The sequence below is a fragment of the Lissotriton vulgaris genome, chromosome 6 (genome assembly GCF_964263255.1).
Source record: "Lissotriton vulgaris chromosome 6, aLisVul1.2, whole genome shotgun sequence".
NCBI classification, from domain to species: Eukaryota; Metazoa; Chordata; class Amphibia; order Caudata; family Salamandridae; genus Lissotriton; species Lissotriton vulgaris.
This window is the reverse complement of record NC_141694.1, coordinates 10,575,401-10,598,524: the sequence shown is the minus strand read 5'-3', so window position 1 is coordinate 10,598,524 and position 23,124 is coordinate 10,575,401. Positions and strand designations below refer to the sequence as shown.

The 23,124-nt window shown below is 47.7% G+C and overlaps 1 protein-coding gene across 1 annotated transcript in view; it reads right to left on the bottom strand.

The window, feature by feature from the left end:
• Window positions 1-2,803, bottom strand: part of LOC147706697 (uncharacterized) — a 58,390-nt gene extending 55,587 nt beyond the window's left edge. Inside the window, exon 1 of the mRNA XM_086925319.1 lies at window positions 2,730-2,803. Within this exon, the coding sequence (XP_086781445.1) occupies window positions 2,730-2,803 (74 nt within the window). The remainder of the gene's footprint in view (window positions 1-2,729) is intronic.
• Between the last annotated feature and the right edge of the window lie 20,321 nt (window positions 2,804-23,124).

Sequence of the window (23,124 nt, the reverse complement as noted above, 5' to 3'; positions counted from 1 at the left end):
AACAGATCATACCAGCCTTTCACCCTAACATACCAACAGATCAAACCCAGCCTTTCACCCTAACATACCAACAGATCATACCAGCCTTTCACCCTAACATACCAACAGATCAAACCCAGCCTTTCACCCTAACATACCAACAGATCATACCAGCCTTTCACCCTAACATACCAACAGATCATACCAGCCTTTCACCCTAACATACCAACAGATCAAACCCAGCCTTTCAACCTAACATACCAACAGATCAAACCCAGCCTTTCAACCTAACATACCAACAGATCATACCAGCCTTTCACCCTAACATACCAACAGATCAAACCCAGCCTTTCACATTAACATACCAACAGATCATACCAGCCTTTCACCCTAACATACCAACAGATCATACCAGCCTTTCACCCTAACATACAAACAGATCGTACCAGCCTTTCACCCTAACATACCAACAGATCAAACCCAGCCTCTCACCCTAATATACCAACAGATCATACCAGCCTTTCACCCTAACATACCAACAGATCATACCATCCTTTCACCCTAACATACCAACAGATCAAACCCAGCCTTTCACCCTAACATACCAACAGATCATACCAGCCTTTCACCCTAACATACCAACAGATCATACCAGCCTTTCACCCTAACATACCAACAGATCAAACCCAGCCTTTCACCCTAACATACCAACAGATCATACCAGCCTTTCACCCTAACATACCAACAGATCATACCAGCCTTTCACCCTAACATACCAACAGATCAAACCCAGCCTTTCAACCTAACATACCAACAGATCAAACCCAGCCTTTCAACCTAACATACCAACAGATCATACCAGCCTTTCACCCTAACATACCAACAGATCAAACCCAGCCTTTCACATTAACATACCAACAGATCATACCAGCCTTTCACCCTAACATACCAACAGATCATACCAGCCTTTCACCCTAACATACAAACAGATCGTACCAGCCTTTCACCCTAACATACCAACAGATCAAACCCAGCCTTTCACCCTAACATACCAACAGATCATACCAGCCTTTCACCCTAACATACCAACAGATCATACCATCCTTTCACCCTAACATACCAACAGATCAAACCCAGCCTTTCACCCTAACATACCAACAGATCATACCAGCCTTTCACCCTAACATACCAACAGATCATACCAGCCTTTCACCCTAACATACTAACAGATCATACCAGCCTTTCACCCTAACATACCAACAGATGATCAGATTAATGAACATTGAAAATAACGTATGATTATTGCTCAGCCATCTCAACTTCAACAACTTTAAGAAAAAAAATTAAAAAATAAAATAGTGATTTTTCCTTCTGTTCCGAAACCCTCTGTTGAGGTTTCACAGACCCCAAAATATCAGAAACTAGTATGAATGACCTGAAGAACATAAGTGTCTCGTTGATTTTGCGTGATTATGAAGCTCGTGACATTGAAGATTCAGTTAGGGGCATGCAGGTTGAAGCAATACCTGTCCGGCAAACACATCTCATGTTATCCCTGCTCTGTCTAAACACATGCCATTGATCTGCTCTTTGAGATGGAATATCAAGAAATGTATTTAATGAAGAAACCCAAGGGCAAAAACAATCTGAGGTAGAAAGAAAGAGAGGACTTGACTAGGGGTGGGCAGAGAATTCCGCTTCGTGGCGGAGTTCGTGGAGCTACGCCCACTCCGCACGGAGTGGAGCTTTTTCTCGTGAGCGGCTCGTCAATATTAAGTTGGCGAGCACGAGTAATCGCCCACCAGACCCCCTCCCGTGAGGTATCTGAACGCAGGCGGTCATGTAGAAAATAGAAACCTTCCCAGGGGTCTCACTGACACTTGGTCCTTTTAAACCAACAAAGAAGAAATTGCCACAGAAGCTGAAATATAAAAGTAACATCTTTAATAACCTTAAAAGAGGGAGACTATGGCGCACAGAAGCCGTAGCAACTGAATGAGGCAATCTGAGGAGTACAGAAAACAGAGGCCTTACATATGCTTAGGGTTACATAGTCAGCATAAGACCAAGGGGCAGTCCTGGCTCATGTAAGCATGCAAAATGACTAATATGGACCTGCAAGATTTGCTTGCTCAACAAAGTGGGAGGAGAGTTACTTCTCCTTACAGCAGCAAACATAGCCTGACAGTTCTAAACTAGGAGCTGGTGCATTCTACTAGCTAGGCCCTTCTGGGCATGTGCAAGGCTCTGAAGAGGGAAACAGCTCATGGTGAGCACATGGCTAACTAAAATGGCTGATAACCAAAGAATGTACAAAGTTCCCCATTGGGGAACTTTGTACATTCTTTGGTTATCAGTTTGTAGGACACGTACACTGGACCCCGGTAAATATTGTCCTCAATCTGTCCCTCCTTGTTGTTAAATAACTAAAATGGCTGCCAAAATACAAAATGGCTTTCATAATCCCTGCAATCTTTAAAAGTCGTGGCAGGTCGCTACCGCTAGCATTAAGAACGCTGGTGCTCGCGTTGAGAAAGGTGCCGCACGCGTTGAGAGGCAGAAAGAATCAACGCCCTCTGGTGCTACATGTGATGCTGTTGGCGTTAATTTTACTGCATGGGAGAAACTCTTGGCACTAAAAATCTGTGCGAAAAGCGCAACGTATCAGACTCTGCCCCTCAATCCACGAGGTAAAGCTTGGCTTACCCACTGGTTGAAGAGGACGGATCCTCTTCGGCAATCCTGCTCACCTGAACGTATCCACAACCTGGCCCAGCTTCTTCTGCATTGTGGCTCTCCTGCGAATCTCCGGTGCTGCAGACATCTTCTCCCTTGCAAATCTAACAACGCAGTGAACACCCTCCCTGCAACACTGCACCTATTTTGCCGTCGAGCAGCACAGCTAGTCTTCCTGCTACGCTGCCCTACGTCAAAGGAAAAGGGCAGGAATTTGCTGTATCTATCTAATACGGGTCATTCCTGTCCCCTTCCCTGCGCTGGCGTTCAATTGGCCGCCATTAACCAACGCAGGCGCCCTTGCACGTACGTCTGCACTGTAGGGATGATTATTTTTGTGCAGGAAGGAGAACCTTCCTGCACAAACGCAATCACTGGAGGCGAATTCCTTTTTCTTGAATTGTGCACACGTAGAAAGATGAAAAAACGAGAATAAATAATGTTATTTCTCCTCTTTGCGCCTGTCCTATGCATTACCCGTGCTTTTGATGCTTTCGCACCGAATGTGTCAAATGACAGGGGTGTTACATGGGAACATCCATGGTAACGCCCATGGCACGCCTCCCAATCGCAGTGCGAGGCAACGCAGTGACGTGCGCTGCGTTGCCTCACTCCATAAGTAGAAGGCTTTACGTGGCCTTGTTTTTATTTATTTATTTATGCAATTTATATAGCGCACAAATACCCTGGGGTGTCTCTGTGTTGTGAAGTTATTTATTTATAGTAGATATGGCTAAGCCCAGTGCGCCCTTGAAGTGTCACAAAAAGTGGCGTACCGGTGGCGCACAGAGCTTGTGAACGAGCCCCTTTGTGCCCAGCGTTGAACACACAAGGTGTACCTTAATGTGTAATTTGAAAACACGATGTAGCTTCAACTGGGAGCGCTGCAACTTAAAGCATAGCCATTGATTACTGGAATTCAGTGCAGCAATAGATTCATTATGGTTACAGCTCAACGCGCACTACATTACATACATATCACAACAACGCTCTCCAGGACTGATGGTTTTTTTTGTTGTTACTTTTTTAAAATACTTTTTCATCTCTCCCTTTGACTACCCACGCAACATGTTTGGTCTCCTCCGTAACCTCCAGTGATTCTTCTGCTAGAACATTCAGCTAATTGTTACTGCCCTGACAGACCTTGGCGAAATGGCCAACCTTTCCTCAACTTTTAAAAACTGCACGTTTGCAGGACAAGGGGGCCCATGGGAGAGTGGTCAGACATCCATATCGGAAGCAAATGCTATTTTGTTTAAAATTTTACCTTTATCTCCCTTCATGTAGTCAAGTTTATTTTTCAGGGACCCGCCCCTAGAAACACTTTGATCTTTGATCAATTACGTGTTGACATCTTCAAATTCTCAATCAGCAGCCACAACACGCAAAGATGCCGTGTATGTGTCAATTGATTCCCTGGCGCTGCTCACTGGGGAAAAATGTGTGTCTATTGAAAGCCAAACTTTGTTGAATATCAAACTGTGTTTCCAACATTTTAACCACTTCTTGATATTCATCAAACCTCCTGATTTTGTGGTAAGTGTTCAGACATTGCCTGCCCTCCTGAAGGACCGGATTTTAGAACCCAGTGGCGTCAGGGAGAACGCCTGAAACCTTCGAGTTCCCACTGCCTTGGCAAACAGAGACACGGGACACTTCTTGATGACGTCAAAGACCAAAGATTTATTGGCTGCAACCAGGAACAGAGATCTACGAAGCACACACGGGTGGTTCGTCAGAGACTGCACAAATTCAATGAGCGGAGCATGGTCTTTTATGCCAAAAATCAAGCCTCAGGCAACTTTTCAAATTAGCATTCGGTGCATACAAACTGACCAATGACAATGTAACATTTTGAAAGTAGCGTATGACGACAATCTCAGACAATCCCATTTTCCGTTGTCCAGCCCATCAGAAGTGACCAAGCAAATTCCAAGTATCCTGTTCGATCAGGCCGGACAAACCCATCATAAAACCTTTAACCCAAATCAATGATTATGTCGTAAAGGAAAGGCAGAAACAGATTGGAAGTGAGATAGAAGGGTGGGTGCAGTGTACTGTAAACTCAGGCACGTCCTGCTCTTTGATCTTTATCAGACCAGCTGCTGAACAAGGAACTGGCTCAGCGAGGTCAGCCTCGGGCAAGGAGTCAGTTCGGCCAGGTCACTCAAAAGTCAGCTAAGGCATACATGTCTCAAGGACTCGTTCGGCCACAGTTGTCGGGCCTATGTGAGGGCAACCATACAAAATGGCTGCCGTACACAAAATGGAACCCGGAGGTTCAAACTAAATCCTCGAATACGGAGTGTTCTCTTATATTGATTCACACGAAAACACTCAGACACGCTACACTCGCAATTTGCCGTCTGCTGACACCAAAATCGTCCATTTCCGACGACCTTTGTTGAACAGGTTCGGAACCATCGAACCTCATTCACAAACCATGGAACTACACTGCAAAAGCCAAATTATGCTCAAGCAACAATCTTTTCCTCTCTGACAGACTCATCGTTGTTATGGGCCTGATCGGTTTTAGACTTCCAGGCCAATAATTTACCAGCCCCTTCGCCATACTGGAAATGAGCTATTTTGCTAGCCTTCCATTTCTGTAAAATTCTCTGATTTAAGACAGGACCAAGCTGTCCTTTTAAAGAAAGTAACTTATTATGTAATGATGATAAAATAGATTCAGAAGCAGTGATATCAGCTTGGATTTTGAGTATATCAGCTTCTATGGAGGCAACTTCCTGTTTATACTGCTTCCTTCGGAAAGTGACCTTATTTGTAATAAGACCTCTCCAACAGGCCTTAAAGGCATCCCATACTGCACCGTAGGTAGCTGACCCCATATTGACTTGCATATAGTACTGGGCTTCGTTTTTAATGAAGGAGATATCCTCAGATGATGAGAGTAGAGAACGATCAAAGGACCAAGATCTGGAAGAGGTTTTAGTGACTCCGGTAAGTTCCAAAAATACTGATGAATGATCTGAGAGATGAGAAAGAAAGGAACGAACACTCTTAACGGAGTCCACTAACTTGTCACTGTGTATACAAAGCATTATTTCGATATAACAATATCTTAAAAGCACATGACAATAAAAATACAATTCATGTTGTTAAAAAACACTTAATAAATAATTTTAAAAAAAAACAGTTTAAAACAGTATTAAACAATTTACAGCTTTGGTTTTAAAAGAGGAAGAAACGAGGGATTAGCTAAGAAAGGATTCGTCACATAGCTTTACATCTGATCACCCATGCCCAACTAAGGAATTTGGCTACCCCGCACGCCAGTACTGTGTAAGGATTAGATTGTAAAATTCTTAGTGCTGGGGCATAGCCTCTAGTCTCAAGAAGGCGACAGACTGGTTTAAGCCATTTGGATCTAGGCTTATTGTAGGCACTGCAGACAAAGAAGACATGTGGAATAGTTTCCAGTTCGGTGCTGTAGTGCGGACAGGTGCCAAGCGCCTGGTAGGGGGTTTCCATTTAGAGGTGTGTTCACGGACTGGTAGGCTTCCTATTCTAAACTGTACATATAATGCCCTATCTTTGGGTTTTCTAATAAAGTCCATGTAGGGTTCAAGTAAGGGTACAGTTTTGTGCAGTCGAAACTCGTCGGTGAGTCTGCCCAAGTTATCTGCTCTAGATTCTTGGGCGTCGACCCACCGCCAGTAAGCCCGCTTGACTTCTAGTTTGGATAATAAAGCACCGGACTCCCACGCCATCCAAAGGCCAATGGCCGTCAGAAGTTCCTTTATTTTAGAAAGCCAGACTATTTTTTGTGACCCCTGCAAGCTCATGATTTCTTTGAGGCCGTCTGCGTAGCTCTCTAGCTCTGGTGTACGCCACAGGCGAGCCCAATAAAGAAGCGGACGCAGTAACTTGTGACTGATTAAAAAAAAATCTATTCTTGATTGGTGGTGATACTTGTAATTATGAAAAAAAACTCCTTGTTGTTGTCCTGACCTGATCCTCCAGATATCTACATAACCATATTGCTTCATGCAATTCAACAAGAAAGCTCTAGATTTCGAAAGGGCCAACGGTCTACCGATAGGGGTCTTGTCTAACAAGGGGTCCAATACTATATTAAACCCCCCCCCAAAATGGTCGGTTCCGTAAAAGACAGAAGTTGTGAGAATAGAGCTTCCAGGACCGTAGGATCGTCCTGGTTAGGCCCATAATACCCAACCAACGGAATTTGGGCCCCTGCAATATCTACTGTGGTGATGACCCATCTGCCACCTGGGTCAACCATCTGCGAAACTACTCTAGTTCCAACTGATTTTTTAAGAATGATAGTCACTCCCCTGATATTCATCCTTTGTGAACTAGATATCGACACATCGATCCACCTATTTTTCTTAACCAGTGCGAGTATCTCTGTCTCGATTAAATGTGTCCCCTGGAGTATAATGACCTGCGCACCTGAATCACGCAGATATCGCATGATCTTACCCGCTCTAGGTCTAGTGCGCAGGCCATTAACATTCCAGTAGAGCATCTTGAGACTACTCATAAGGTACCCAACTTCTGATTTCATTGAATTCAAAAAGAAAAGGTTAACATGATCCGCAATTCCTGCAAGGCTAGCACTTTTTGACAATATAAAATTGCTATTAAAACTAAATGAAACCATACAGAAAATGAGGAAAGTTTTAATTTTTCTACCCCCCCCCCACCCCCCTTAGTGCCCCAGTGCCCTGGGATACCCCCCCCCCCATGAGAAACCCTTGATCTATCTAACCGGAACAAGTCCAGTAGATAGTACCCCTACCCGAGCTCCTACATAGTGACCACATCTGATTTATTAAAACATTTTTTTTTTAAAAAGTGACAAGAGAAGGGTAGTATAGAGGCAGTAGAGGGCGAAGAAGGAAGAGGAAGGAAGAGCAAGAGACTCCCCCATAGTAATCTTTGAAAGCACCTTCTATCCCAACTAAACTCCGACTATACTCCACCTACCCGTACTGTCAACCCTAATGAAAAAAGAATAATAACTAATATTTACAACCTTTTTTTCCCCTCTTTTTCCTTTTTTTTCTTTCCATTCTTCTTATTTCTTGTTTTCTGTTTTGTTTTACTTTATGATAGACTTTCCAATCTAACTTCATAAATTGCAAAAGGAAAAGAGCTTATACGCTTATAAGCCTATGTTTATTTTAACCAGAGGGTCCCTTATCCTTCCCCAGGGTCAGCAATAGCTCATCTGCCGCCTGAACTGTACGAATATTAAACATCTTATTTTTGTACATTATTTTCAGCATGGCAGGAAAACCTAGTTGAACTGTTGCACCCAAATTCCTAAATGCATCCATCCTCCTGCCGAACTCCCACTGCTTCTCCAAAGTGGCCCTTGATAGATCAGACCTTATTTGGAAACTAAACCCTTTCCCCGCCAGAAACTTTTGCTTTAGGGCTAGATTGAGGATGTGTTCCTTAAGAGAGTATGTATGGAAATTCACAAGAATTTTTCTCGGTTTAGACCTTTGAGGGTTCCGCCTAAAAGGGTCTCAGTGGATCCGCTGAATATCCGTAGACAACTCTTCCATATATTGGTCCAGACCATTGCCTCTTTTAAGAGGGAAATTACAAAATGTTTAATGTCTGAGCCCTCACTGCCCTCCGGGACATTAAGGATGCGTATATTACTGCGTCTTGCGTTATTCTCCAGAGTCTCCATCCTCTCAGCCAGAGTAAGGTCTTCCTTTTAAAGCTTTATTATGTCTTCTTTGGCCTGATCCAAGTATATAGATAACTCAGACACTGTATCCACCAGGCCTTCTGTTCTTGAGGTTAAACCGTCAATCTTATTATCCAGCGATTCGCAAAAGTTTCTGATCTCTCTCTGATTGGCCGTAGACTCCTCAAAACCCTTTTTTATGTCCGAAGAGAGAGTGGCAAACATTAATTGCAAGGAAGCTACTGTGATACCGGTGATGGCAATATCACTGCCCTCTACACTGGCAATAGGGGAGATGATGATAGCCCCTTGCTGAGTATCAACGTGCGCCTCCGGTGCCCCTGGCGACGCCTGCACCTCTTGCACTTCTTCCTTCTGATCATTGAACTCTACCTCAGCATCAGCAACAGCGTCACCCCTAGTAGAAACACCCCCCTCAGTGCCGCTGGGCTCACCAGATGGGGAAGGGGATAATGTAGGTATTGAAGACTGAGGGGTTGCCCGTGAAGCTAGGTGCTGGTGGGTCTTATCCAAGGTGGGAGTTAAGGATGCTTCTCTTCCTTCCTCCACAGCGGGGTCCACCCGTACTGCTTCCATAGATTGAGTTACTGGCAAGCCAGACATTAGCGAGAGGGAGATATCTAATTGAGCAAGTGCGATGGGAAAATTCATAGGGCCCAATATGGGAGGGGCGCGCTCTTCAGTAAGATCCAATACCTGTGGCACAAACTTAAAGTATGAGCGTAGCGAGGGCGTAATTTATGAACCTGGGTTAGGCACTGATTTAAGCTTCTTCACAGCCTTGTTACTTCCCTTAGCCTGTTTTGTTTTAACCTCTGTGGATAAAAATGACGAGGTTTTTGGCAGGTTTTTTCCTTTAATTAAGGAAGCCCCCGGGATCACAATACCACTTAGAGGGGCTATCCCAGGCTCTACTACTGTGGAGATAGAGGCAGTAACCCCAACTGAGGCTATGTTCAAGTTGTGTGGTTTCACTGCACCTCTTACTTCTTTCTTTTTGTTTCCTCGCTTACCTTTGCGTTGAGACGCCTGGCCAGACATGAATGCAGTACTAGGTATGGATAGGTCCGACAGCGACGCTGGGGCCGCACTCACCACACTCTCCCCCACTACACACAGGTGATGCAGCCTCTAGCAGGAGCTCGGAACGGAGCACCACAACAGCCTAACCTGCTGCCGCCATGTTTCCCGTGGCTTGTCTACAAGCGCTGGGACTTTTTCTTCTGACATAGAAATCAGAAGTGCATTTAGGGAATTCTTCGATTCTATATATTACAAAGACACAAAGATTGCTCCAGAGCGTATCAAGAGTGGGGCTGAGTGAGATCTCATTACCTCTTCTTTCCCCAGAACAACGTACCTTTCTCGATAGTGCTATCTCCGAGGAGGAGGTTAGGGTTGCAATTCAAGGCAGTAAAGGGGGTAAGGCGGCAGGTCCAGACGGCTTACCAGCTGAAATATACAAAGCCCTGGAAAAATAAATAACTCCCTTTCTTACTATTGTATTCAACCAAACACTAAAAGAAGGGTTATCACCTCCAGATACTTGGGATAACGGATCCATCACTCTTATTTTGAAGCCTGGGAGGCCGGCTTCTAATTGTGGTTCATATAGGCCAATCTCGATACTAAATGCAGACTATAAAATCTTTGCTGCTATTTTAGCAAAGAGGTTGGGTCTGGTTGAGCCCGACATTTTACATCTGAACCAAAAAGGGTTCGTTAAGGGTCGGCACAAATGAGTTGACATATGACTTGATAGGGGCCATTGACATGGCAACCACTGATTCCATACCTCTAGCTGTCCTTACGTTGGATGCCACCAAAGCCTGCAACAGGGTAAACTGGCTATACCTGTTGGAGGCTTTAGCAAAATTTAATATTGGGGACGGCTTTCGCAGAGCAGTCAATCTCCTATATCAGCGCCCCACTGCTTGTGTTCTGGTGAATGGAGATTTGTTGGACCCTTTTACGATCACAAGGGGGACAAAGCAGGGCTGCCCTCTTTCCCCTCTCCTATTCGATATCTATATAGAACCCTTTGCTCAAAAATTAAGACATGATATCAGCATCAAGTCCTTCATCTATAGGGGTTGGGAAAAGAGGGTGGCCCTATATGCAAACGATATTCTGATTTTTTCATCTGAGATCCGCACTGCGTTTCCAGCAGTTATTAAGCTGGCTTTGGAGTTTGGTGGAATTTCAGGATACGAGGTGAATGCCTTGAAGACTGAAATGATGGTTTGGAATGATGATGCTAGCGAGATAAAATTGAAACCCAGTCCAAGTCTCCGATATCTAGGTTTCAGTATTGTCATAGAGATAAATCAGATTGTTGCAACTAACTTTGTTGCTGTGGCTAAAGATTGCCGTAAATTAATGCGATCTTGGTCACATCTCCCATTATCCCTGTTAGGTAGAGTCAATTTGGTGAAAATTACTATTTTGCCTAAGATTTCGTTTTCATTTAATACAATACCTCTTCATTTTGATGCTTCTCTATTAGCTAAATTTCAGGGAGATATCTCTTCTTTTATTTGGAATAAACGTGGTACAAGGATCGCATGGAAGAAACTTAGGCGTCGTAGGGAGAAAGGCGGCCTAGCAGGTCCGGATCTGCAGATCTATGCATGGGCGTTCCAACTTTCCCATGCCCGAATGCTATTAAAGATGTCCACAGATGTGGGCATCGGTAGCATGTTTTCAGCTTTGTTAAAAGGGGAAGGAGTTGGTCAATCAAGTTGAAGGTGCTGCAGGGTTTGGCAAAAACTTGGGCCAGGTTGAGGTCATCTATAAAGCTGGGTTACTTTTCTAGCAGGTCTCCCCTTTGTGGTCTTCCAGAGAGCCCCGGTTGGATGGGTGACAGTCTAGCAGTTCCATTGAGGGACGCAGGTATTTGAGGTTTGGGGAGATCTGTTTGTGGAAGGGTGCTTGCTCCTGTGGGAATGTTTAATAAACAAAGTTGGGCCTAACCTTTCAAGATTTAAGTACATACAGATAGTTAGTTGGGCTCAATCACACGCCTCCCAGTCCTCCCTGGGAAGTAGTTCACCATTAGGGGGGGGGGGGGGAGCCAACTTGAGTCCCTGCTTTTGGATAAACCCCCCGCTAAGAAGGAGATCTATCTATGGTACAATCTAATCCTGGAAGAATTTGACAGTGAATTCCAACTACCTGAGTCCTTGTGGGGCACTGCATTTCTTGGCCAAAATGTGCAAGATCTTTGGTTGACATCCTGCAAGGTTCTGTGGGACATTGTTAAGCCGGCTTGGCTTTGCCGAAATCACCTCTTTACCAACATAGGGCATACTATTCCCCACAAAGGCTGTCAAAATTCTCCTCGGGAGGCCCTGTGACATGCGCCCGGTGTGGCCTAAAAGCAGCTCCAGATGTGCATATGTTCTTCAACTGTCCTCATCTGGTTCCATTCTGGGACTCAATAGGCAATACACTAACGTCCTCACTCGGCTTTCAAGTATCAGATGACCTCCGCCTTATCATTTTTGGTGTTTTAGATCATGCCCGGAGTCCAGCCTATAACCTCTTGTTCTATTCCATCTTATTGGCACAAAGGGAAATTTGCAGAAGATGGAAGGATTCTACTCCTCCTTCTCTTAATGATTGGTATGCCTCAGTTCTGCAGATCTCAAGGTTAAACCTTGCTAGGGCTGGAAACCAAGACAAGAGATCTTTTTGGCGTTTGCTAAACTGGGTCCATTGACGGTACCAGGGTTTCCCTCCCCTCCCCCCACCCCTCCTCCCCCCTGGTCCAATGATTATGCAATCATGGTTTAATTCTTACTGGTAAGCCTTTTTCCTGTTGGAATTGTGGCATGTGATGGAAGTAACGGGCATATTCGGTCTTACTCCTTGTCTAAGTCTCCCAGGTGTTGACCTCCATAGAAAGTGTCGTTGCTGTTGGGTGTCGGATTCACTCGTAAATAGGAGCCCTGCCAGTTTTGTAACTGAGGCAGCATGACGTTCTTTCTAATTTGGTTGTCGATCTTTGAAACCATGGTGGTTAATGAGGACAAAAAAAAACAACAACAATCTTTTCCTCTCTGGACAGTACCTTTTGCACCCAGCCTCATCCAAATACTTCATAAAAACTCTAAACCAGCTTTCCTATTGAATAGGAAGATCCCCCGGGGTTTCGAGTCACTGAACACGCGGACAGAAACGTCTCATCATGATGCAACCAACGTTTATGCGATTCCCGTCATCACATTATCAAATATTGTCCAGTGCTTAATTTGTAAACTAATACGTGCCGGGGCTCTCGTCAGGAGGCCATTGTAGCTTGCAACACAAGTACTAACCCTCACACTCCCACAAGTGTGACTATTCACACTATTTCAGGCCTCCAAAGCTTTAAGAACGGCTTGGGAGACAGGTAATAGTCCGTTCAATGTGTATTAAATGAATTACCTGTTGTTATGGTCAAATGAGTGAGACAGCACCACCTTGAGGCAGCTGTCACAAATGCTGGTGTTGAGAGTTATGTGCCGGTTCGAGCACCCGAAACCACCGGCTCAAATTAAGCACTGGTTGAAAATCACCCCTCCCGCTTATAAGGGAGGGATAACTTGCAACTTATTTCACCAATTGAAGTTAACGACCTCAGCCAAATAACACTATATCAGTTGTTTTCTGTACAGGTAATTCACTGTGCAACATAACTGTGCAGTTCATATTTCATTTAAAAGCAACCTGGCTGCACTCACAAGCAACGCCGGTGTGTAGGAACTTATCCTCGCTGCATAGAAGGAAGCATGGTATATTATTAATATTATTATTTATATGGCGCACAAATCATCCTCAAAGGGATCTCTCGGTGCCCAAAACCAGACTCTTTTCGCCCGTTTCTCAAAGACAGCTCAGGTCCTTTCCTCAAAACTCACTCAGAACAATCCCTGTCTACGGCTGTACATGGGAAGTTAGTGGATAGATGTGAACCCTACTCAGAATGCCAAATATAGGGGCATATTATCAAGGGATTTATCTCTGCTTTTTTGGCTTTAAAAGCCAAGAAAGCGGAGGTGAAATTATCTTCCTATCAGCAACAGTGTGCTTACACGCACCCTTTTTCTCTACGCTTCCCCTTGCATCTCTAATGAGATGCAAAGGGGGCGTTCCAGAGCAAAATAATAGGAGAAATGTTGTTAAGCGACATTTCTCCCATTATCAAGGATTTCGCTAACCCTGTTAGTGATAAAAAAAGCAGCGCTAACCGCGGTTAGCACTGCTTTTTTTACACCTGGTATTTTCCTGACTTAGCCATGATATCCTATGGAAGGTGGATATCATGGCTAAGTTTGTGAGCCCCTATCATCAAGCTAACGCCAAACTTCGAGAGATTATCATTGGTTTTCCAGCGATAATCTCTCAATTGTCAGTTAGCGCGAGGATTTTTATCACTTCTGAGATAAACCTTGCTGATAGCAAGTTATCTCTGTGATAATTTCCGGCGATGCTTAGCGTTAAAAAATTTCTTGCTAAGCCTCGTTAGCGATAAATATCGCTAATCGTTGGTAATATGCCCCTCAGTATCTCACAAGAGTTCCTGATTTTCGTATTCCCCTCAAATATATGCCCCTCCCTTCAAACACCTCAAGAAATTGAAGGATAAAATGGTATGCTTGCAGAAATCCTACCAATGCAATCAAAAATGATTGGTTGCAGTCAGAGCCAGCGCAAGGGCTGTCCTTCATTTAAAACATAAGACCTTTCTTATATGAATAAGGAGCTCGAGGGTCGACAGACTCATAAGAATGGGACTAGGGGCGTCGCTTTAGTGATGCTGTCGGTGCATGGGAACTTTAGGTTAGAAAGGAGAGCTCTTTATTTCAATTCATCCCTCAAGCCCTCTCTGGCTGTCAGCAGCTTCTCCAGAAAGATTTTAAAACGGGGCTTAGAGTAAATACATCAAGCAAATATCTGGGGGATGATAAATCCATAAATATTTGAATTTTTCCAATTAAAATTCTACTAATATTTCCAAAGAGTACACGCGAACATGTAATATTTATTACCAAATAACACATAAAACATAACATAATCAGGTTTTCATAGCTGGATATGCTGATAACGCCTATAATCTCTATGGGCCTCATTTATGAGGCTGTGCGTCACTTTTACGCCGCAGGTGCATCACTTTTTGTGACGCACCAGTGGCGTAAAAAAAGCGCCTTGTTGCACCATATTTACAAAGGGACGTATCTAGGTAGATGCGTCACTTTATAAACTCCTGCTCCACATTATACCTGCGCCAGGTATAATGTATGCAGAGGGGGAGTATTGACGCAAGGAAGGGTCATAGAAGTGACACAATGAAATCTATGAGATTTCACTGCGCCATTTCTTGGTTGCTAATGCGTCAAAATCTTATGCCTGCTTCATGGCAGGCGTAAGACTGACACAGGCACTAACAACATGGGACTTGCCCATGTGAAAGGACACATTGCTGGAGTTGCGTCACTTTTGTGACACACTCCAGCAATGCGTCACTTTTGTACCTACAGATATATCAGAAATACTGACGTTTCTGTAACTCCTTGCGACATGATGCGTCATATTATAAATATGACGCATCAGGAATGTCGCAAGGAGTGTGCACTGAGAAGTGACGCATCGCTGCTTTCACGCAGCGATGCGTCATTTCTCATAAATGAGGCCCTAAATATCTGGAGGGCTGAAGGGGCACAATGCACACTCACATACATTGTGGATGTGCACACCTAATCAGTTCTCACCCTGCCAGGAGTGCCCCGGAAGTCCATTCACGCCGAGGCCTGCCAGTCCCAGCAGAGCCTTGAAACTGCCTCCGACCACAGCCCCGCTCACCGCTTTACTCCCTTCTCTGCAGCTCACCGACTCCGATCGAGGTTCAAGCAATGAAGGAAACTCTGCTATTAAAAAGTCGGCACCTGCAACATTCTTCTAGAGCATTCCCATGTTGCTCAATTCTATAAACCCAGCCCAGAGAAATAAGTGCTGGGGCTTAGCACTGGAAAGCACCGGCACAAATTAAGCATTTGTTGCTTGCCATATAGTTGATGCCAATAGAGAAAGAGATGCCAACAGGATTCCTGCTCGAATAGGTGGTCATTCACACAAGTGGGTTATGGAATGGCTGGTGTGACGGGTGGGACCTCGTCGCCAAATTGTAGAAACGTCATCACCACAATCCCAGGGAGCATTGATCAGGATGCTTCAATCACGACCAGCCCAGAGCAGCACCAGAAACCAAATGCCACTTAAGTCAAAGCATCACAGTCCATGACAGAATGTAAAGCACATTACAAGACTTGTGTCCTGCAGACAAGACTTAAAATGCAGCACTCAACATTCATCCTGCAAAGGTTCCTAGTGGGAGAACCTTAACCCGCTCTAAAGTATATTAAATGGCGACCATTATCATTGTCCGAATGTACTTTAAAATGCACCAGTGGTCACATATTGTCCAGAAGAATACACCCGTATGTCATGTAGCGTACCCCAACGGTGAAAGGGGACCACCAAGTAATTTTGACCCAAGTTCTGTAGATGGCTCTGCGACCACTGTTTGTGGTGTACGCCCGTCTCCTTGTTTGCACAATCCATGAAATATGAAATACCAGCATTTGTAAAGCGCACAGCTACCTCCAGAGAGGTGTCCCGGTGCTGGGGGCTGTCGGGAATTAAGCGAGCTATTGCCCAGAGTCACATGGTGCTGGGCTAACCTGATGCCAGTGCCGGGGATCGAACCATGAACCCCGTGGTCCGGAGTCAGGGACCCTGGCCGCTGCGCCACACCCATGAAGCGTGAGCCTAGTTGTGGCCCTGGAGCAGGGCACCTTCATGCCCAGACCTACCAGGGCCACAGTCGGCTGACTTCACACCACTCTATGGGCTTCTTTCATGAGCCGTCCCTCCCTGGAGCCGAGCCCCGGCTGAGATTCCTCCTGCTCCGAGACATTAACTTTCATATAACTCCGAGGAGCCCCGGCAGGCCGGACCATTGGCTGCCCAGGGCCCTGATAATAACTCAATTTATTTACGTCACACGTCCATGTATTGATTCAGCGGGGTAGGCACTTTCATGCCAGCTAATAATCAGTAATGTGATAAGGACCGCCCTATGTGTCACATTAGGTCACAGGCCCTGGCTGAGGCCCCGGTGTACGACTGCTTCGATAAGACATCTTTTAATTAAAATGATTACACAGCATACATGCTTATCAATACACTGTCACCGAAAAGAGGAAGGAATGTCACTAGTTTCAAAGCTAACAAGTAGCATACATTACATCACCGGACATGACAAGGTCAACGCCAGTCGACCCCAACTCCCTCAGCAGCTGTAGACCCATCTCGCTCTGGCCTTTTCCAGCTAAAATCATTGAGAAAGCCATCAACACCCAACTCGCAGACCACCTAGAACTCCATCGACTCCTAGACAGCTCTCGATCAGGCTTTCACGTCATCCACGGCACGGAGGCAGCCCTCATTGCGGCCACTGAAGGGCACAACGAGCATCCTTGACCGAGGAGAAACAGCTGCATTCATCCTTCTCGATCTCTCTGCAGTTTTCGATGCGGTCTCCCACAAGTCACTCGTCCGAAAACTTTAGCACTTGGGTATGTGTGGACAGAGCCTCACATGGATATCCTTCTTCCTCGCGGACAGAACTTGACGGGTTAAGCTTCCCCCTATACCTCAGAACCCAAGAAACTCAGCCGCAGATTCCCTCTAGGATCGTCGCTTAGCCCAACACTCTTCAACGTCTACATGACCCCCCTCGCAGACATTGTCAGGACCCACAGCATCAACATACTATCCTATGCCGATGACACACAATCGTCCTCTCCCTCACACATTCCATCAGCAGTGCCAAAGCAAAGTTCGCAAGCTGCATGAGAAACGAGGCTGCTTGGATGAAAAACCAGTGCCCCCAGCTTAACACAGATACAAATGAAGCCCTAATCTTCTTCAACAACCAATCCTTCTAGGTCACCTCTTGGTGGCTCTCCAAGCTTGGACCCCCACTCACCCCTGCAGACCATGCCAAGAACCTCTAGATCCTCCTGGATAATAACCTCTCCGTGAGCAGACATGCGCACACATCCTGCACATTTGATGCAAGATTTTCAAGTGACTCTCCCTGCACACCGAGGGAACGGCCACTCAGGCTCTTACCACAAGTAGACTTGATTACGGAAATGCCCTCTAAAGGCCTCTACATCGGAATCTCAGCCCATGTCCTGCACCTACTCCAAACTAACCAGAACACCCCCGCCAGCCTCACCCTGAACATCCAGCGAAATAACCACATCTCTCCACACCTCGACAATCTTCACTGGCTCCCCGTCCAGGTAAGATGTAAGCTCAAGGTACTCAACCATGCATACAAAGCTCTCCACAACACCAGTCCAGCTTACCTCAACAACCGTCTCAGCATCTACCAACCCACCAGACACCTTCGATCTGCGTTCCAGGCATGATCAGACCTCCCTCGCATCAAGAAGACCAGAAGCGGTAGACTCTCCTTCTCATACCTCGCAGCCAACACCGGGAACAACCTTCCAAAACACCTCAGAACCTCCCCCTCCCTTGTGGACTTATGAAGGAACCGCAAGACATGTTCTTCATGTTTCCTCTAGTCCCTTTGCTTCAGGGCTCCTGGAATGGGACGCGGAGGCTGGAGGCACTATTGGTTGTGGCCTCCCTATTATAGAAAGGAATGTTATGGCTTCTGAGAGTCCCCATCATGTCAGGGCTGTCCCTTTCTAGACTTCAGATCTTCTGGATACAGAGTGGCTCATGCCTCATTGCTCAGACGTCTCCAGGCCTGGAGGGTCCGGCAGTCGAGGCATGAGACCACTTTGGAATCCAATGACCCCCAACTGGTCCTTCCAGCACTGACCTACACGCAATAATCTGCAGTCCTGATGTGGGGATGGGTCACCGTTGGTTCAGTTTCTTACAAAATGTTTGCAAAGAGGCTGACGCTCCAGAGTGAGAATTCATGGCTGAACCAAGGCTGAGCTGGGCTGAGGTCGAGCCCTCTGCCCTATAGGAGGAAGGTGGGCACACACTGCCTCACATCCCAGCACTCAGTTTGCCCCATAGTACATACAGTGCATGATAACACTTACTTTGGTGTCAAGCTTTAGGTTTTCACCCTTGTTGGTGCAGCCAGTGCTGTGTACCTCTGCTCTCTAGCCCTGCTGAGTTTGCTATGCCAGTGATTGGTTCCTTTACTGGATCTTTCCTTAATGCTGCATACCGAAAATAGCTGAAAGTCACTTGGCCACAGAATCACAACAAGAAGCAGGAGGCCTAGAACACGGAATGCTTGCAGTCCTATTAAAAAAGCACACTGGCTGCCTACACAAAATGGCCGCCAGCCGCATGGTCACAACAAGAAGCAGGAGGCCTAGAACAAAGTACGCTGACTGGATACAGAAAATGGCCGCCAGCCACAATGTCAATGAAACACAGCAATAAGCAGGAGGCCTCAAAAACAAAGAACGCATGCAGGCCTATGGTAAAAGCACACTGGCTGGATACACAAAATGGCCGCCAGCCACATGGTTACAACAACAACAACCAGCAAGAAGGCATTGGCACATCAAAGAAGACATGCAGGGCAATGGCAAAAGTACGCTGGCTGTATACACTAAATGGCTGGTTGGAAAGCCAATTGTCAGACTAAGACACATAGTGACTTCAATCAAAATGTCAAATATATTAAAAAACATGGAGAAAATGTAGTAAACTGTGAAACATTTTTTCTTTACAAAAGAAGAAAAATTAAATGCAAGGAAATCACTATGCCCCTACTGAAACAACATGCCACCCACCACAATACATTTAAAAAATCAACTAAAAGTGCAAATAAATCCAGGTGCATGGCTCCAATCAAACAAATAACACCAGCTTTTCAAATTACTTGTGAAATCTCAAATCCAAAAAGTCCTTAAAGCCACTGGGATATGCAGCAGACACAAAGAGTGATCCTTTCCACTCCAAATCCAAATGAAAAGTGACCACCCCGCTCCCACCTCCCAGCTGCTCCTCCCTCCCACTGGGCACTTAAGGTTGTGGCCGTGCGACGGGGAGCTGTGACCTAACCTGACCTCGTCAGTGCCGGTCGCTCAACCCGCCGCGTGGCTCCTCCTGAGGTCACCCGGTCCCCCCGTTACCGCCGCCTGCTCGCAGCTGTCCCTGGAGTCGAGATCTTCTCTGCCCCCTGGTCTCTCCTCCGTTAGTATCAGTATTTGTCCGCTGTGCCCCTGATTGTGTAATTCTGTTTTTCAGTATTTGCCCGCTGTGCCCCTGATTGTGTACTTCTGGTTTTCATCTGTTTTTCGACTGTGCCCCTGATTTTTGTATTTCTCTATCTCTCGCGTCTGCCGCCTTTTTCCCGCTGTCCCATCCCGCTCCCTGCCGCTGCTCCCCCGCGGCCCCCGCCCCCTTTCCTTCTGTTCCCTCTCCCCTCTCCCATTCGCCACCCCGCTCCCACCTCCCAGCTGCTCCTCCCTCCCTCCTCCCCCCCACTCTCCATTTATGGCAGAGTCCGCACGTATGCGCAGCGTTCCCGCGCAGCAAGTGCGCTGATTGTGCGCCGAAGGTGCGCCAAAGGCAAGCCCGTCTACGCCCGTCCGCGCCTGGACCGCGCCCAGCACCAGGACCCCTGGCCCTCGTCGAGGCCAGCGCACCCGCCGGACTTACGACGCCGCCACCCTCAATGCACTCAACACCGGACGGATCACCACCTGCTGCCAAGCCTGCCCGAAACGCACCCACGGACCCTTCACCTGCCAAGCCTGCAAGTTCAACTGCCTCTGGACCTGCACCGCACCCGCCAAGCCGAGCACCGGCAACAACCACCTCAAGTGCATCCTGCTCAACACCCGCTCCATCCACAGACACGCCGTCGAACTCTGGAACCTGCTCGACACAACATCACCAGACGTCGCCTTCCTCACAGAAACCTGGATGAACGCCTCCTCAGCACCCCACATTGCCATAGCCATCCAGGTCGGATACAAGATCCCCCGGAGGGACCGCGTCAACCTGACTGGAGGAGGCATCGCCATCGTACACAAGAACACCATTCGCATCTCGACCAACTCCAACGACACCTTCACCGCCGCCGAACACCTCCACTTTCAAATGCACACCGACCCCAAGACGACCCTCAGAGGCTCCCTCATCTACAGACCCCCGGGACCACTTACACAATTCAGCGAAGACATCGCAGACTTCATCAGCCCACACACCCTCCCCTCCGCTGACTACATCCTCCTAGGGGACCTCAACTTCCACATGGAGAACAACAAGGACAGCAACACCACCACCCTGCTGGACAACCTCGCCAACCTCGGACTCAAGCAACTGGTGAACACCCCCACCCATTACGCCGGCCACACGCTTGACCCCGTCTTCTCCTCCAGCAAGAACATCTCCTTCAGCCACTCCACCGGACTCCATTGGACTGACCAAAGCTGCGTCCACTTCAGCTTCAGAAGAACCACCACCCACCACCACTCACAACAGGTTCCTCGCCGGAGCTGGAGCAAGATCATCGCCGAACAGCTCACCACCTCCCTCAGCCAGAACCCTCCCACCAGCACAACGGACCCCAACGAAGCAGCCAGCAACCTCACTCAGTGGCTGACAGCCTGCGCCGATGACCTCGCACCACTAAAGAACCCTCCCAGCAGACCCGGCAGCAAGAAAACCCCCTGGTTCCCCGATGAACTCAAGGACTCCAAGAAGAACTGCCGCACCCTCGAGAAAGCCTGGCGCCACGACCAAACCACAGACAACCTGACCGCCCTCAAGCACGCCACCCGCAAGCACCACCAGCTGATCTGCACCACCAAGAAGACAGCACTCAAAGAACGACTGGACAGCAACGCCCACGACAGCAAGGAACTCTTCAGCATCGTCAAAGAGCTATCCAACCCCAGCGCCGGAAACAACGACATCACTCCTTCGCAAGACCTCTGCAACTCTCTTGCCTCGTTCTTCCACCGCAAGATCGCCGACATACACAACAGCTTCGGCGCACCAACCACGCACACAACCGCCGAACCAATGCCCCCCACCACCGCCCTCTGCAACTGGACCCCGGTCAGCACTGAAGACACCACCCGCACGATGAACACCATCCACTCCGGATCACCAACCGACCCCTGCCCCCACCACGTCTTCAACAAGGCCGACTCCATCATCGCACCCCAACTCCGGGACATCATCAATGCCTCCTTCAACACCGCCACCTTCCCGGAGAGCTGGAAGCACGCCGAGCTCAGCGCCCTCCTGAAAACACCAACAGCGGACCCCACCGACCTCAAGCACTTCCGCCCCATCTCGCTCCTCCCCTTCCCTGCCAAAGTTATCGAGAAGACCGTCAACAGACAGCTCGCCGCCTTCCTCGAGACAAATGGATCCCTCGGCCCCTCGCAGTCCGGTTTCCGAGCCAACCACAGCACCGAGACCGCCCTGATTGCAGCCACCGATGACATTAGATCCCTGCTCGACAACGGAGAAACAGCGGCCCTCATCCTCCTGGACGTCTCTGCAGCGTTTGACACTGTCTGCCACCGCACCCTAGTACAGCGCCTTAGCAACATCGGAATACAAGAGAAGGCACTGGAGTAGATCATCTCGTTCCTCGCCGTAAGAACCCAGAGAGTCCGCCTCCTCCCGTTCAGATCCAAGGCCACCGAAGTCATCTGCGGCATACCACAAGGTTCTTCACTCAGCCCTACCCTCTTCAACGTCTACATGAGCCCCCTCGCAGCCATCGCACGCCAACACCACCTCAACATCATCTCCTACGCCGACGATACCCAGCTGATCCTCTCCCTCACCAACTACCCCGCCACTGCCAGAACCAACCTAAACAAAGGGATGAAAGACGTCGCCGAGTGGATGAAGAACAGCCGCCTGAAATTGAACTCAGACAAGACGGAAGTCCTCATCCTAGGATCATCGCCCTCCGCCTGGGACGACTCCTGGTGGCCCCCTGCCCTGGGCACCGCTCCCAAGCCAACGGACCACTCACGCAACCTGGGCTTCATCCTGGACTCCTCCTTCTTCTCGATGACCAGACAAGTCAATGCCGTCTCCTCATCATGCTTCGACGCCCTACGCACGCTCCGTAAGATCTTCCGATGGATCCCCACCGAGATCAGGAAGACCGTCACCCAGGCACTCGTCACAAGCCGACTGGACTACGGGAACACCCTCTACGCCGGAACCACAGCCAAACTTCAGAAAAGACTCCAACACATCCAGAACGCCTCAGCACGACGCATCCTGAACATCCCCCAACACAGCCACATCTCCGGCCACCTGAGAGACCTGCACTGGCTCCCTGTCAGCAAAAGGATCAAGTTCAGGCTCCACGCACACAAGGCTCTCCACGACCTGGGCCCCAAGTACCTCAACGACCGCTTGCCCTTCTACACGCCCACCCGCCAGCTACGATCAACCAGCCTCGCCCTCGCCGCCGTACCACGCATCCGCAGAGCCACCGCCGGAGGAAGATCCTTCTCCTACCTGGCAGCCAAGACTTGGAACTCCCTCCCCATCCACCTACGGCTGACCCTGGACTATCTCTCCTTTAGGAAGCAACTGAAGACCTGGCTGTTCGAGCAGTAGCGGACCCCCCTCCCCCAGCGCCTTGAGACCCTTCCGGGGTA